Source organism: Chlorocebus sabaeus, chromosome 25 (genome assembly GCF_047675955.1).
Source record: "Chlorocebus sabaeus isolate Y175 chromosome 25, mChlSab1.0.hap1, whole genome shotgun sequence".
Classification (NCBI taxonomy): Eukaryota; Metazoa; Chordata; class Mammalia; order Primates; family Cercopithecidae; genus Chlorocebus; species Chlorocebus sabaeus.
In genome coordinates this window covers 3,685,630-3,700,240 of record NC_132928.1, presented here as the reverse complement: position 1 = coordinate 3,700,240, position 14,611 = coordinate 3,685,630, and the positions used below count along the sequence as shown (strand labels likewise).

At 50.0% G+C, this 14,611-nt stretch overlaps 2 protein-coding genes across 2 annotated transcripts in view; both read right to left on the bottom strand.

Annotated features, from left to right (window-relative positions):
- Positions 1-1,247: 1,247 nt before the first annotated feature.
- The window catches only part of PYCR2 (pyrroline-5-carboxylate reductase 2), a 38,052-nt gene continuing 24,688 nt past the window's right edge, over positions 1,248-14,611 (bottom strand). Inside the window, exons 7-9 of the mRNA XM_073011477.1 lie at positions 2,752-2,998; positions 2,366-2,605; positions 1,248-2,053 (exon numbers count right to left, since the gene is read on the bottom strand). Coding sequence (XP_072867578.1) covers positions 2,036-2,053; positions 2,366-2,605; positions 2,752-2,998 — 505 coding nt within the window. The 3' untranslated portion in view covers positions 1,248-2,035. The remainder of the gene's footprint in view (positions 2,054-2,365; positions 2,606-2,751; positions 2,999-14,611) is intronic.
- On the bottom strand, positions 3,074-6,196 carry LOC140710229 (left-right determination factor 1-like). Its single transcript, XM_073011478.1, has one exon. It carries the CDS (start codon positions 4,002-4,004, stop codon positions 3,630-3,632), a length of 375 nt encoding a protein of 124 aa, XP_072867579.1. The 5' UTR covers positions 4,005-6,196; the 3' UTR covers positions 3,074-3,629.

The window sequence follows — 14,611 nt, the reverse complement described above, 5'->3', positions numbered from 1 at the left end:
TGTAGTGCAGTGGTGTGATCTCGGCTCACTGCAACCTCCACTTCCTGGCTTCAAGTGATTCTCCTGCCTCAGCCTCCCGAGTAGCTGGGATTACAGGCATGTGCCACCATACCCGGCTAATTTTGTACTTTTAGTAGAGACGAGGTTTCTCCATGTTGGTCAGGCTGGTCTCAAACTCTCAACCTCAGGTGATCCTCAGGATTACAAACGTGAGCCACTGCGCCCAGTTGCACAGCTCTTATAGCTATAAATTCCAGATCCTCTGGAGCTTTATTTTCTTCTCTAAGTATAGATGATTATTTTGATCACAGGTTTTATTATGATGCAAGTAGGATTGAAATAAAGCCCAATCACTATGCCCAGGAAAGTCAAAGTGTCAAGAACAGAAAGATTTCTGTATCAATTCTGAGAAGACAGGTACCACAGATACTAGAATCAGAATGTATTTTACTTTTATTTTATTTTATTTTATTTTTGAGACAGAATCTTGCTCTGTTGCCCAGGCTGGAGTGCAGTGGTGTGATCTCAGCTCACTGCAACTTCCGCCTCCTGGGTTTAAGTGATTCTCATGCCTCAACTTCCTGAGCAGCTGGAATTACAAGCGCACACCACCATGCCCAGCTAATTTTTGTATTTTTAGTAGAAACGCAGTCTCGCCATGTTGGCCAGGCTGGTCTTGAACTCCTGGCCTCAAGTGATCCGCCCACCTCGGCCTCCCAAAGTGCTGCGATTACAGGAGTGAGCCATGGTGCTGGCCCTGAAAGCATTTTAATCCTAGTTTCCTGTATTACTTAACCAAGATCTTTACCAAGTCTTGGCCAACTCAAGCTCTTTCCTTAGTTTACAATTAGGTTGACCTAACCTCTGTAGAACTTTCTGCTCCTTCCTCAATTTGCAGAGCTTTGATTAAAATGGAAAATTACAGCTGGGCGCAGTAGCTCATGCCTGTAATCCCAGCACTTTGGGAGGCTGAGGCTACTGAATGACTTGAGGTCAGGAGTTCCAGACAAGTGTGGGCAACATGGCAAAACCCCATCTCTACTAAAAATACAAAAAATTAGCCTGGCATGGTGGCACATGCCTGCAATCCCAGTTATTCAAGATGCTGAGGCATGAGAATCGCTTGAACCTGGAAGGCGGAGGCTGCAGTGAGTTGAGATTCGGCCACTGCACTCCAGCCTGGGTGACAGAACAAGACTCCGTCTCAAAAATAATTAATTAAAATAAAATAGAAAATTACAAAATTACAGAATAAAATGTGTTTTATTCATGTTTTACAAAGTCTTTATTATCTGAATTGGGGTTGCACAACCCACACTTAACCCCAGGTCTTAGGTCCATAGTGGTGGAGGAGTTTAGCCCAGATCCAGTGACAGGACAAGTAAACAATGACACATTGGGGTTTCTGCCCTCAGGTTACAGTATCTCCACATGTAAGTGCTTAGAATATAGTGCAGCGAATAATAAGAATAGAGAAAACTGAGCAAGGGCTCCCCAGTGGCCAAGGACTCTCATTCCTGAGAAGCACAAACTAGGTGAGGTAACTTGTCAAGGGAAGCAAATTCAGGGCTCACTAGAGAGCACAGAGCATTTGTCCATCAGCAGTTCAGTCATCGCCAGCTCTCCTGGTACCCCAGAACACTTCAGAAACACACACAAGTCAAGTCCCTCGGTGGCTACACCAGGCGCCTATGGCTGGAGTCCCCTTGGCACAAGTGCCCCATCTGAGGCACAGCTGCACTTCTGCACCCTCATGTTGGGCAGGCTGACCACCTGGGGCCTGGTCCTGCCTCCCTCCTTGATGCTGACGATCATGGGCAGTGAGGCAGTCTCCGAGGCGATGCATTGTCGTGGCCCCAGAAACGGCCACTTGAAGGCCAGGGCCTCCGGGGGCTGCTGGCAGGTGCCCACACACTCATAAGCCAGGAAGCCCGGGGGCTCCAGCACCCAGTTATCGGCCCACTTCATCCCCTGCAGGTCAATGTACATCTCCTGGCGGCAGCAACGGGTGCCCTCGGTCACTGGTGCTTCAGGGTCACAGTCGCCCTGAGCTCTATGTGGGCAAAGAGAGCAGGGTCAGCAGTCAGCTGGGAAGGCTGAGGTCAGAGGGCATCTGGGATGGAGATTTATGATCCATCTCTCAACTTCAAAAAGCTGTATGTTTGTGATATAGGATAGACAGCTACAAATAACTTGAAAATTAATAACTGATATTTACTGAGGACCTCCTAAGAGTCAGAGGAAGAATTGTATATGTTGTCTCATTCATTCCCAGAGCACTCCGAAAAGTTGTCCATTTCAAAACAAATTTAATTGCCTCTCTGTCTCTTTATTCCGACTCACCAGTTTAACCCTCAGCACCTACCCGTAGTCTCCGAGGTCCAGGGTGTGCAGCTCCAGCTGGGGCTCCCCAAGCCCGGCCGGCGCCCCCTGCGAGGCAAAGCGGACCAGCTTGTGGGTGCCGGACGCCAGTGGGCCCGGATGCTCCCTCTGCACAGACACCTGTAGCAGCAGCGGCTGCCGGGGCCGGTTCAGCTGCTGCCAGAAGTTCACGGCCTCGGTCACGTCGAAGACCTTCCAGCCGCTCTCGTGGACGGACACCAGCCTGAGACACGACAAAGAGACCCAGCGCCGCGTGAGGGCGGGGACTGGGACGGGCCCGGAGGACCCCGCTCCGCCCCCCGCGTCCCCGCCCCCAAACCAGGCCCAACAGCCCCCTCCCCCTGCCCTGCGCGCCCGCGCGACCCCCACCTGGAGTCGATGAGAGAAGTGCGGTTGGAGCCGTCGTCGCGGACGCGCAGCCACTCGACGGTCACACGGGCCCGGGCGCTGCGCGGGGACAGCCGCCGGTGACTGTGCAGCGTGGCCTTGGGGACCGGCTCCTGGAAGAGCCTCAGTACGGCCTGCACCAGCTCGCTGTTGGGCGGCAGCCGCTGCTCCATGCCGAACACCAGCAGGTGGGTGCTGGCCTCCGACGCCAGGAACCTGCCGGCCACCTCTGGGGACAAGAGCAGGGTCAGCAGGGCCTCCCTGGACTCCAGGGAAACTCTGAGGATGGCAGGGCCACTGAGCTGGCAGCCAGGCCAAGGAGACACCGGCCCCTGTTCTATCTCTGGGGCAAACCCAGTTTAAAAATCTCCCTTGGATTTGGGCCTTGTTTAGTAATCATCTCAATCCAGCATGCAGGGGCGCCCGTGGGACCCTGGGCTAGCAAGTTTGCCTCAACTGAGATGCTGGGAGCAGAATCCACCCAGGTGCCTGGCCTTGGGTCTAGCTCTGCGCACTGAGGAGCTAGGGAGGTGAGAGGCTGCACCCCTGACAGCCAGGTATAACCCAGGTAGTCTACTTAAGTGCAGTATTTTCCAGTTACCCAAACGCGCTTCTATTTACACGCTTCTATTTACGATGACTCATTTTGATGTTCACAATGCTGGAAGATGGGCAAGACATAGTTACACCCCAGTTCCACATAAGCGAATGGTTGTGAGATGATTTTAAAGCAATATGCTCCAAGTAGAGCTCAGACCACAGTGGCAGTATGAAAACAGACCCCGGGAGTCCTGACTGCGTCCACCACTGCATGCTGAGGCCCCGCCATCCTCACAGGCCCGGCCCCACCTCACTGCCCTTTAGACCGTGGCCCTCACCCAGCCTCCCACAGACCTCTGCAAGGCCAGGAGCCTTTGACACCACCGGAGTGGACACATCTGACCTGCCCCATGGGACCAGGGGCAGCAGGGAGGAAGGGCCTCACCTCGGAAGCTCTGGCTGAACCTCTTGCCGCGGGAGCGGTCTCCGTGGCTGCGCTGCAGCAGGGTCACGTATTGGGCCCTCACGTGGGCGGGGATGACCAGCTCCTCCATGTCGGCCCTGTCCAGTACCGGCGCCTCGCTGAGCTGCAGCTGCTGCAGCAGGCTGCCCAGGAGCTGCTCCCCAGTCAGGGCCGTCCCGGAGCCGGCCAGGGGCAGCACCCAGAGTGCCCAGCAGAGCCACAGGGGTCGCATGGCACTGCCTGGAAGGAGCGGTGGGCAGAATGGGAATGTCCCTCGAGATGGCTAAAGGAGGGTCTTAGGCAGCTGGATGTACTGAGAGCCAAGCCTGGGCAGCTTTATAGCCTGGGGTGGAGGGAGGAGGTAGGGAGTGGAGAGGGAAGGAGGGAGGGAGGTCACACCCCTGGGACCTCCTGGGAGCTCACAGCCAGACAGGTCCCAGAGCTGGGAGGAGGGGCTGTCTAGATAGGACAAGTCTGTCTGGGCTGTGAACAGCTGGCTACGGCTGTCTGTACAATGGTCGTGAACCCCTAATGTGAGTTGAGGCCTGACCAGTTAAATTAAAAAGTTCATTTCCTAGAGTAGACATGGGGCTCTCATTCTCTGCAAGAGGCTCAGTTCCCCCAGTTGCTGGTAAGTGGACCTAGAGGCTTGTTCCTTGCTGCAACCAACCAATCGACAGGAACGAGAATGACTTGGGCAATGTAAGGGCCAATCTGGCCTGCAGGGATGAGCATCTGGGCCCCTGCTCAGAGGGTCCTGGGGCCTCATGAGATCCTGAGCTGGTGGTCCCCAGTTGTGAAACCAGACTTCCCACTGTTCTGGGGAGACCTTCCTAGGCAAGGGAGCCTGGGAGCATTTAGTACCAATGGGGTTTTGTCCAATAAGGAAGGAGCCTCATCCTCTCCCTCATCCCTGCTGTTCACAGAATTAAAGTTTAGAGTTGAAAGGAATATCCAGGCTACCTTCTCCCCCAGTTTTTTTTCCTTTTGAGGCAGAGTTTCATTCTTGTTGCCCAGGCTGGAGTGCAATGGCGGAGTCTCAGCTCACAGCAACCTCTCCCAATTTTTGAGCTGAAAAAAAACTGAGGCTCAGAGACGTGTCAACTTCCTGAAGCTCACAAAGTTAATGATCAATGTCCATATAAAGTCAGGTCTTGCAATTCACAAAGTTCTTGGCACACTCAAATTATTTACAGCCTAGTTTTGACCTATGCCCTAAAGGGAGTCAGGTGGTCTCAATCCAGGTGATCAGGTCTAGGCTGGGGCAGGGGGACAATCCCCCAAGACAGAGGACCTCTATCCTGAATGTGGATTTGTGATCTGGTTAAAGAGTTTTGCTGGGGAAATAAAACAATTGGGTGATCAGCCAGGGGTAGGGCTACCAGATAAAATACAAGACACTATTTGGGACATAATTATACTAAAAAATTATTCATTGTCTACCTGACATTCAAATTTCACCAGAGTCCTATATTTTAATTTATTTTTTCTTTTCTTTTTTTTTTTTTTTTGAGACGGAGTCTCGCTGTGTCACCCAGGCTGGAGTACAGTGGCCGGATCTCCACTCACTGCAAGCTCCGCCTCCCGGATTTACGCCATTCTCCTGCCTCAGCCTCCCGAGTAGCTGGGACTACAGGCGCCTGCCACCTCGCCCGGCTAGTTTTTTGTTTTTTTTTTTTTTAAGTAGAGCCGGGATTTCACCATGTTAGCCAGGATGGTCTCGATCTGATGACCTCGTGATCCACCCGTCTCGGCCTCCCAAAGTGCTGGGATTATAGGCTTGAGCCACCTCACCCTTATTTGTCACGTCTGGCAACGCTAGCCAGAGGTCAGAAAAAGAAAGCGAATGTGGATTGGGAGACTGTTTACAATGGTCTGAAGTGTTGCCAGGAGGGAGGGCAGCCCCACCCTTTGTCATGCAGAAGAAGGAGCCTGGCTTCCCAAACCATCCCCACCTGGGTCTGCCCAGATTGGGTTTGAGATGGTAAACTGGCCCCAGAACCAGATCTTCTATGGGAGGAGAGCAGGGCAAGGGAATGAGTGATCCCTACCCTGACTCAGAGCACATTTGTACCTGGCCCTGGGCCCAGAACTAAGGGCACTGGAGGGCAGTGGGCTGGCCATGCTGGGGAGAGGGGGAGAGGGCCCAGGTAGGAAGGTAGATGAGGAGTGGGGCCCTGTGCCCTTGGCCACGCTCCTGCCCCTGGTGGTCCAGGATGTGACCCCAACCAGAGGCCAGGTTGCCAAGTAAGGGCCGTGGGAAAACGTAGGGGTCAGAGGTCATCCTGGGGCCTCCATGGATGGGGACGAGCTGGACTCAGGCCTGGGCTCTGAGGTCAGCGAAGCTAACAGTCCAGGAGTGGAGTGGTTTCTAAGTCAGAGCCCAGCATCTGGGGTCTCCAGGGTGGCTTTTGCCCCCTTCCTGGGAAGGGGCAGATACTTCTGAGAGTGCTCAAGAAATGCCCCAAGGCCAGTCCAGGTGTCCTGGGCTGCCCCAACCCACACCATCAACCTCCCTGACCCCAGGCCTGGGGGCCCATGTGGCTCCTTGGTGGTTCCAGGCACCCCCTGTATGGGCCCTTCCTGTTCTCCCAGAGTAGCTCAGACTCTGGCCTCATGGGGGGCCTTCCCTGGGGCTCCATCTGGGCTGAGGAGAGTGGGAAACAAACCAGGAATAGGGATGCGTTTTAGTTCATCCAGCGCCTTTGTATGGTGGGCACATCTTGCCAGACACCAACAACTCAAGCATGGCCAGGCAAGGACCTTCTGTCTCTTGGTGATGTTTGTTCAATGTTCCAAGCTATGGACCCTGGGAACGGCCAACTTGGATGTTTAATTCCGTTTAACTATGAAGAACATCAGGCCCCTGGCCCGTTACTTGGAACACAGTCTGTACAAGGAACAGAGGTCCATTGTTTTGAGGTAGGTGGAGGCTGCTAAGTAGAGGTTGCTAGATGGAAGTTGCAATGTGAAGGTTTTGGGCTGGGCGTGGTGGCTCACACCTATAATCCCAGCACTTTGGGAGGCCAAGGTGGGCGGATTACTTGAGGTCAAGAATTCGAGCCCAGCCTGGCCAACATAGCAAAACCTTGACTCTACTAAAAGTACAAAAATTACCTGGGCTTGGTGGAGGACACCTGTAGTCCCAGCTACTCGGGAGGCTGAGACAGGAGATGCGCTTGAACCCGGGAGGCAGAGGTTGCAGTGAGCTGAGATTGCACCACTGCACTCCAGCCTGAGTAACAGAGTGAGACTCTGTCTCAAAAAAACCCAACCAACCAAACAAACAAAAGTTGCAATGTAAAGATTTCTACATAACTTGCATGCTTTTCACAAATAGCAGCGGTTGCTCCTGTCCAACTGCCTCTCCTGGACTTCCCCCTGTGCGTAAGTCCCTTGAATAAAGCTCATGTCTCGCCTGCTGTCTCTGGGTCTTTTCTTTGGTCTCTCCAAGGTGGTACCCTCCCAGCTTGCCTGCTTGGGGGTCCAGCATGACACCCTTCTTGGCAGGAGCGAGCTCAAACCTTGCTATGCCACTCACATTTACTAGCTGTGTGGCCTCTGGCAGGTTTTCTTTTACTTTTTCAAATTAATTTTTTTAATTTTTCTTTTTTATTTATTTTTTTTGAGAGGGAGTTTCACACTTGTTGCCCAGGCTGGAGTGAAATGGTGTGATCCTGGCTCACTGCAACCTCCGCCACCTGGGTTCAAGCAATTCTCCTGCCTCAGCCTCCTGAGTAGCTGGGATTACAGGCGCCTGCTACCATGCCTGACTAATTTTTTGTATTTTTAGTAGATACTGGGGTTTCACCGTGTTGGCCAGTCTGGTCCCAAACTCCTGGCCTCAAGTGATCTGCCCCCCGTTGGCCTCCCAAAGTTCTGGGATTGCAAGCATGAGCCACCACGCTTGGCCATATTTTTAAATTTTTTTTCTGAGACAGGGGTCTCACTATGTTGGCCAGGTTGGTCTTGAACTCTTGGCCTCAAGTCATTCTCCTGCCTTGGCTTCCCAAAGTGCTAGGATTACAAGTGTGAGCTACCACACCCAGCCACTGGCAGGTTTTCCACATTCTTCAATACGTTTCCACCTATAAAATGGGAATAATGTATTTTTCTTGCAGTGTTTATGTTAATCGAGATGTCTACAGAGTGCCTAGCACAGCCTCCTGGTACACACTAGGTGCTCAATAAATAGTAGGAGTCTCTCTTAATTTTTTAAATGTTTAAATTTTTTAAATTGTGTGTTAGCATTGTTTCTTTTTTTCCTTTTTCTCTTTTTTTTTTTTTTTTGTTTCCTTTTTCTTTTTTGTCCTCTGGTGTTGAAACTGAATTGTTTTGTTTTTGTTTGTAATTAATACAAATAGCACAACTTTCAAAAGATAGGAAAGGGAATATGGAAGAATGTCAGTCTCTTTTTGTTCCTTATCTGCACATTTCTATTTTATCTTTATTTATTTATTTTTTGAGACAGGGTCTCACTCTGTTGTCCAGCCTGGAGTGCAGTGGTGCCATCTCAGCTCACTGCAGCCTCAACCTTCTGGGCTCAAGGGATCCTCCCGCCTCAGTCTCCTGAGTAACTGGAACCACAGATGTGCACCACCACACCCAGCTGAATTATTATTATTATTGTTGTTGTTGTTGTTGTTGCTATTTTGAGATAGAGTCTCACTGTGTTGCCTAGGCTGGAGTGCAATGGCAGGATCTCAGCTCACTGCAACCTCCACCTCCTGGGTTCAAGAGATTCTCCTCCTCTGGGGTTCAAGAGATTCTGCTGTCTTAGCCTCCCAAGTAGCTGGGATTACAGGCACCCACCACCACGCCTGGCTAATTTTTGTATTTTTTGTAGAAATGGGGTTTCACCATGTTGGCCAGGCTGGTCTCAAACTCCTGACCTCAGGTGATCTGCCCATCTCAGCCCCGCAAAGTGCTGGGATTACAGACATGAACCACCGTGCCCAGACAAAACTTTTTATACTTCATAGAGAGGAAGTCTTGCTGTGTTGCCCAGACTAGCCTCGAACTCCTGGGCACAAGTAATTCTCCTGTCTCAACCTCTGGAGAAACTGGGAACATAGGTGTGTGCCATCATGCTCAGCTTATATTTCTGCTTTTGAGAACTGTTTGTTCATATCTTGTGTCAATTTCCTATTAAGTTGTTTTTTCTTACTGATTTGTAGACACTCTTTATATATCAGGGACATTAGCCTTTTCTCTGTTATATGCATTGCAAATATTTCTCCCATGTATAATTTGTGTTTTATACTTTGTTTATGCTGTTTTTTAGTCATACTCTAATGTTTTTATGAATTATTTTAAATTCACAGATTAGGAAGCATTGGCATTTTCTCATCTAAGAACACAGTTTGCCTTTCCTCATTGTTTGTCTTATGTCTTGTATATAACTTGTTAAAACATCTTATATATAATTTGTTAAATCATCTCCTAGGTAGTTTGCTTTTAATTTGTATTGAAGATGGAATTTTTTTTTATACCATCACACTGCTTAAGTGTTGTTTGTGTCATTAAAGACTTGATTTCTTTTTCTTTTTTTTTTTTTTTTGGAGACAGAGTCACTCTGTCACCCAGGCTGGAGTGTAGTGGCACGATCTCTGCTCACTGCCACCTCCACCTCCTAGGTTCAAGTGATTCTCCTGCCTCAGCCTCTGAGTAGCTGGGATTACAGGCACACACCACCACACCTGGCTGTTTTTTATTTTTAGTAGAGACAGGGTTTCATGGTCTTGAACTCCTGACCTCAAGTGATCCACCAGCCTAGGCCTCCCAAAGTGCTGGGATTACAGGCATGAGTCACTGTGCCCAGCCTGAAGATTTGAGGCTATGGTACCAATTGGTACATAGAAGTCTTCTTCAAATTTCTTACAAACAATAAGACATTCCAGTAAACTGAGTTCAAAATTGGTACACAGAAGACTTTACTGGAACTTCTTATTGTTTGTAATAGTTCTTAGTTGATGTCTTGCATTTTCTAGGTACAAAATCTTAATATTTGCTACTAATAATTTAATTCCTCTTTTTCAAAGTTTATTCCTCTGGGATTTTTTTTTTCTATGTCTAACTCCATTAGTTAGTAGCTTTTCTAGAACAATATTCAATAAAAGTGATGATAGTGGATAGCATTGTTTTATTCCTGGTTTTAATAGGACTCCTTTACTATTTACCCATTGAGTATGAGCTTTATGGTTGAGCTAAATACATTTTATCATGGTAAGGAAGAATCCATAATAGAAGTTTTTAAAAATAGAGAACGGGCTGGGTGCGGTGGCTTACGCCTGTAATCCCAGCACTTTGGGAGGCTGAGGCAGGCAGATCACGAGGTCAAGAGTTCGAGACCAGCCTGACCAACATAGTGAAACCCTGTCTCTACTAAAAATACAAAAATTAGCTGGGCATAGTGGCATGCTCCTGTAATCCCAGCTATTTGGGAGGCTGGGGCAGGAGAATCGCTTGAACCCAGGAGGCAGAGGTTGCAGTGAGCCGAGATCACACCACTGCATTCCAGCCTAGGTGACCAAAAAAAAAAAAATTGAGAACAGGCCAGGCATGGTGGCTCACGCCTTAAATTCCAGCACTTTGAGGGTCCAAGGCAGAAGGATTGCTTGAAGCCAAGAGTTCAAGACCAGCCCGGGCAACATAGCAAGACCCCCATCTCTACAAAAAAATTTTTTAAATTAGTCAGGTGTGGTGGTATGCACCTGGCTACTCAGGAGGCTAAGACAGGAGGATCACTTGAACTCAGGAGTTTAAGGCTGCAGTTAGCTATGATTGTGCCACGGCACTCCAGCCTGGGTGACAGAGTGAGACCCTGTTTCTAAATAATAATAATAATAATGGATGTTGAGTAAAACCAATTTGATGAATATCTGGAGCAGTGAGAACCCTCAAATATCACTGGTGAGAGCGTAAAGTGCTACACCACATAGAGAACTCGGCAGTATTTACTACAGTTCAAGATACCACGTAAACTTAAGACCCAGTGGCCAGGCACCACGGCTCATGCCTATAATCCCAACACTTTGGGATGCTGAGGTGTAAGGATGGTTTGAGGCCAGGAGTTCAAGACCAGCCTCAGCAACATAGCAAGACCTCATGTCTACTATAAAAAAATCAGCCAGGTGTGGTAGAACATACCTGTAGTACTCTCAGCTACTCGGGAGGCTGAGGTGGGAGGATTGCTTGAGCCCAGGAGTTCTAGGCTACAGTGAGCCATGATTGTATCACTGCAATATAGCAGCCTGGGCAACAGAGCAAGACCCTGTCTCTTAAAAACAAAAAGGGGCCAGGCACAGTGGCTCACGCCTCTAATCCCAGCACTTTGGGAGGCCAAGGCAAGCGAATCACCTGAGGTCAGGAGTTCATGACCAGCATGGCCAACATGGTGAAAGCCCATCTCTATTAAAATTACAAAAATTAGCTGGCCTGGCAGCGGGCGCCTGTAATCCCAGCTACTCAGGAGGCTGAGGCAAAAGAATCGCTTGAACCCCGGGGGGTGCGGCACAGAGGTTGCAGTGAGCCGAGATCATGCCACTGCACTTCCAGCCTGAGCAAGAGAGTGAGACTCCATTTCAAAAAAGAAAGAAAGAAAGAAAAAAGGCACAGTCATTTCATTCAGTTGGAAATGCATGCATAAGATTGATGATACAGCAGCATTGTTTATAAGAGTCCAAACTGAAGCAACTCACCAAAAATATCCATCAACACTGTAAAGCACAAATAAAATGTAGTGTAGTCTTATGGAATAATTTGTGGCAAAGAAAATGAACCAAAACTGTCTACAACATTGGCAAATGTCACAAACAGAACATTGAACAGAAGCCAGACATGAAAGATGAATATGATTCCATTTATTTAAAATTCAAAACCATGCAGAAGTAGAGTGTGTAGAGATGGATTTGTTTGCTTTCGTGGGAAGGAAAAAAAGTCATTTGCTAATTAATAGTGATAATTCTACTCCTCGTTTCTAGTATTTACACCTCTGATTTTCTTCTACAGTTACTCATTTTGATTATTTGCAGTCATTGTATACAAACTTTTCAGGAAATACCCTCAGGCATGCAGAGAGCTGGAGGTGGATATTATAAGAGGACCTATATCCCCTTTATTTAGGGACCTATCCCACCAACACTCTGCCCTCCTAGCCCCAGGGCCTCAATGGGACGTCTGTCTCCTGCCTGAGCAACCACAGTCCAGCCCAGCGTTTCAACACCACCCAGCAGCAACAGAAGCAAGTTGTCCCCTGGCAGATGAAGTGGGTGCCACTGGCTTCCTGATCTCCCTAGATCCAGGCCTGCCTGTGTGTGGGGAGCTGCCCCCATCTGCTCAGGCTCATGCAGTGAGGCTTGGTTTGTTTGTTCTCTTTGTGGCTTAAGTAATACCTCAGCTCTGCCTATCAGTGAACCACTTCCTGCTGAGGAAAACACCTAGACGGTGTTTTGATTCCACCACATCTCTGTGGCAGCATCAGCGTGCACACTACCTTGTGCCAGAGTAAAAGTGATTTCATGATTGACGGCTGCTCCTGCCACTCTCTCCACAGCTGGACACTTTGGCCTCGACTTTCCCTCCTTCCACACCTCCTGAAAGCTGCTGCTTCCCAGTGGCTCCGTCCAAAAACATCTCCTTTCCCTTTTCAAAGAAAAGACTTTCCAGGATTGATAAATGACAAAGAAGGCCAGGTGCAGTGGCTCACACCTGTAATCCCAGCACTTTGGAAGGCCAAAGTGAGCAGATCACCTGAGGTCAGGAGTTCGAGACCAGCATGGGCAACATGGTAAAACCCTGTCTCTACTAAAAATACAAAAAATCAGCCAGGTGTGATGGCAGGTGCCTGTAATTCCAGCTTACTTGGGAGGCTGAGGCATGAGAATCGCTTGAACCCAGGAGGCAGAGATTGCAATGAGCCAAGATCGCATCACTACACTCCAACTTGGGCAATAGAGGGAGACCTTGTCTCAAAAAAAAAAAAAAAAAAAAAAAGGTTCAAAAAGGAAAACACTCACATAAACCAGTCCCTGTCCTCACATCTTGCCTTGAAGAAGGAACTTCTAGAAGCCTTTCATCTCCATAAACTCCTCTTCCGGCCTCCTTTTCTCTTCAATTACTTAAGCAAATATTTGTTGATGATTTTGCCCCTTTTCAGTATCCTGAATGAACCTGAGGAGACAGGGGCAACCTCAACAACAGGAAGTACAGGTGCATTGCAGGGACCTGGGACAGGCAGGCATTCCTCAAAGGCGAGCTCCGGAACCCGCAGGTGCCCGAGCTGCCCTTGCAGTGGTTCCTCAGTCACCTTCAGGAAGCCTGGTTTCTCCCCTCGTGTCACTTCTCTCTCCTTTTCTCCTTCACTGTCCGCCATGCCCTGGGAGGAAGGCATTGTTGACATTTCATAAAGGAGGCCCAGAGCATCTAAGATCCTTGCCCAAGGTTGCAGATTGTTAACGAGAGCACTATGGGGGGCAGGGGAGGAGCAATCCTAGCTGGGTGACCTTGGACGAATTCATCATCTGCCAGTGCCTCAGCTTCCTTGTCTATGAGATGGGGGCATCAATTCTATCTATGCCCCGAGCACGTAGTGAGGATTACCTGCGTGCCAGCCAACCACACGGAGCCATCTTGGGCAACAAGGTCCAGCCACCATCAGCTGTTGGGACCTGGCTGCGAAGCATCCTCCCTCGCCCTCTTTCGGAATCCAGCCTCTCCCGGCTTCACCAACTGACTTGTGGACGGCCTATCAGAGGGAGGGTCAGCGACTTGTCCAGGGCCACACAGCTGGTGAGTGACACACTGGAGACTGAATTCAGAACTCACTCTTGCCAGGAAGGGGCTGGATGACCTGAAACATGGGTCTTTATTCCTGCCTCGTTCCCCACTGTCCTCCATGGGAGTCTCAGCTACTCAAGGACAACAGTGAGGGCCCACACAGGGCATGTCTGGAAACCACATGGGTCCCCAGGCCTGGGGTCAGGGAGGTTGATGGTGTGGGTTGGAGCAGCCCAAGACACCTGGACTGGCCTTTGGCATTTCCTGAGCACTCTCAGTAGTGTCTGCCCCTGCCCAGGGAGGGGACAAAAGCCACCCTGGAGACCCCAGATGCTAGGCTCTGACTTAGAAGCCACTCCACTCCTTGACTCATAGCTTTGCTGACCTCAGAGCCCAGGCCTGAGTCCAGCTTGCCCCACCCATGGAGGCCCCAGGATGACTTCTGACCCCCGTGTTTTCCCATGGCCCTCACCTGGCAACCTGGCCTCTGGTTGGGGTCATATCCTGGCCTATCAGGGGCAGGATGGTGCCCGAGGGCACAAGGTCCCACTCCTCATCTGCCTCCTCCCTGCATCATGTCCTCAAGTTCAGTCCCAGGGCTGGGCCCTCCGTCAGGATGGTGAGCTTCCTCTCGCTCTCCCATTCCCCGCCCCCTCCTGCCCTCCAGGACAGCAGATCTGGCTTCAGGATGACTTCACAATTCCTGACCTTTTGGGCCCTATCACACCCTGCAGACCAGCCAGATCCCCCATCCCCACCCACCCACAGGCCTAGGAGGCCAGGCTCCTTCCTCTGCATGACAAAGGACGGGGCTGCCCTCCCTCCTGAGGAGGCAACAGTCCATTGTAAACAGTCTCCCAATCCACATTCGCTTTCTTCTGGCTGATTGCCCAATTATTTTATTTCCCCAGCAAAATTCTTGAACCCATTGGAAATCTACATTCAGGAAAGAGGTCTGAGTTTGCAGAGGGATAATAGGCCTGAGGGCTTTGCCCTCAGTCCGCCCCTACTGATCCCCCTTGCCCTGGCCCACACCCAGTCAGTACGGTGAATTAATTGTGT

What these genes read in the sequence shown, in the direction of transcription:
- LOC140710229 (XM_073011478.1), bottom strand. Translation starts at nt 4,004, where the DNA reads ATGCGACCCCTGTGGCTCTGCTGGGCACTCTGGGTGCTGCCCCTGGCC.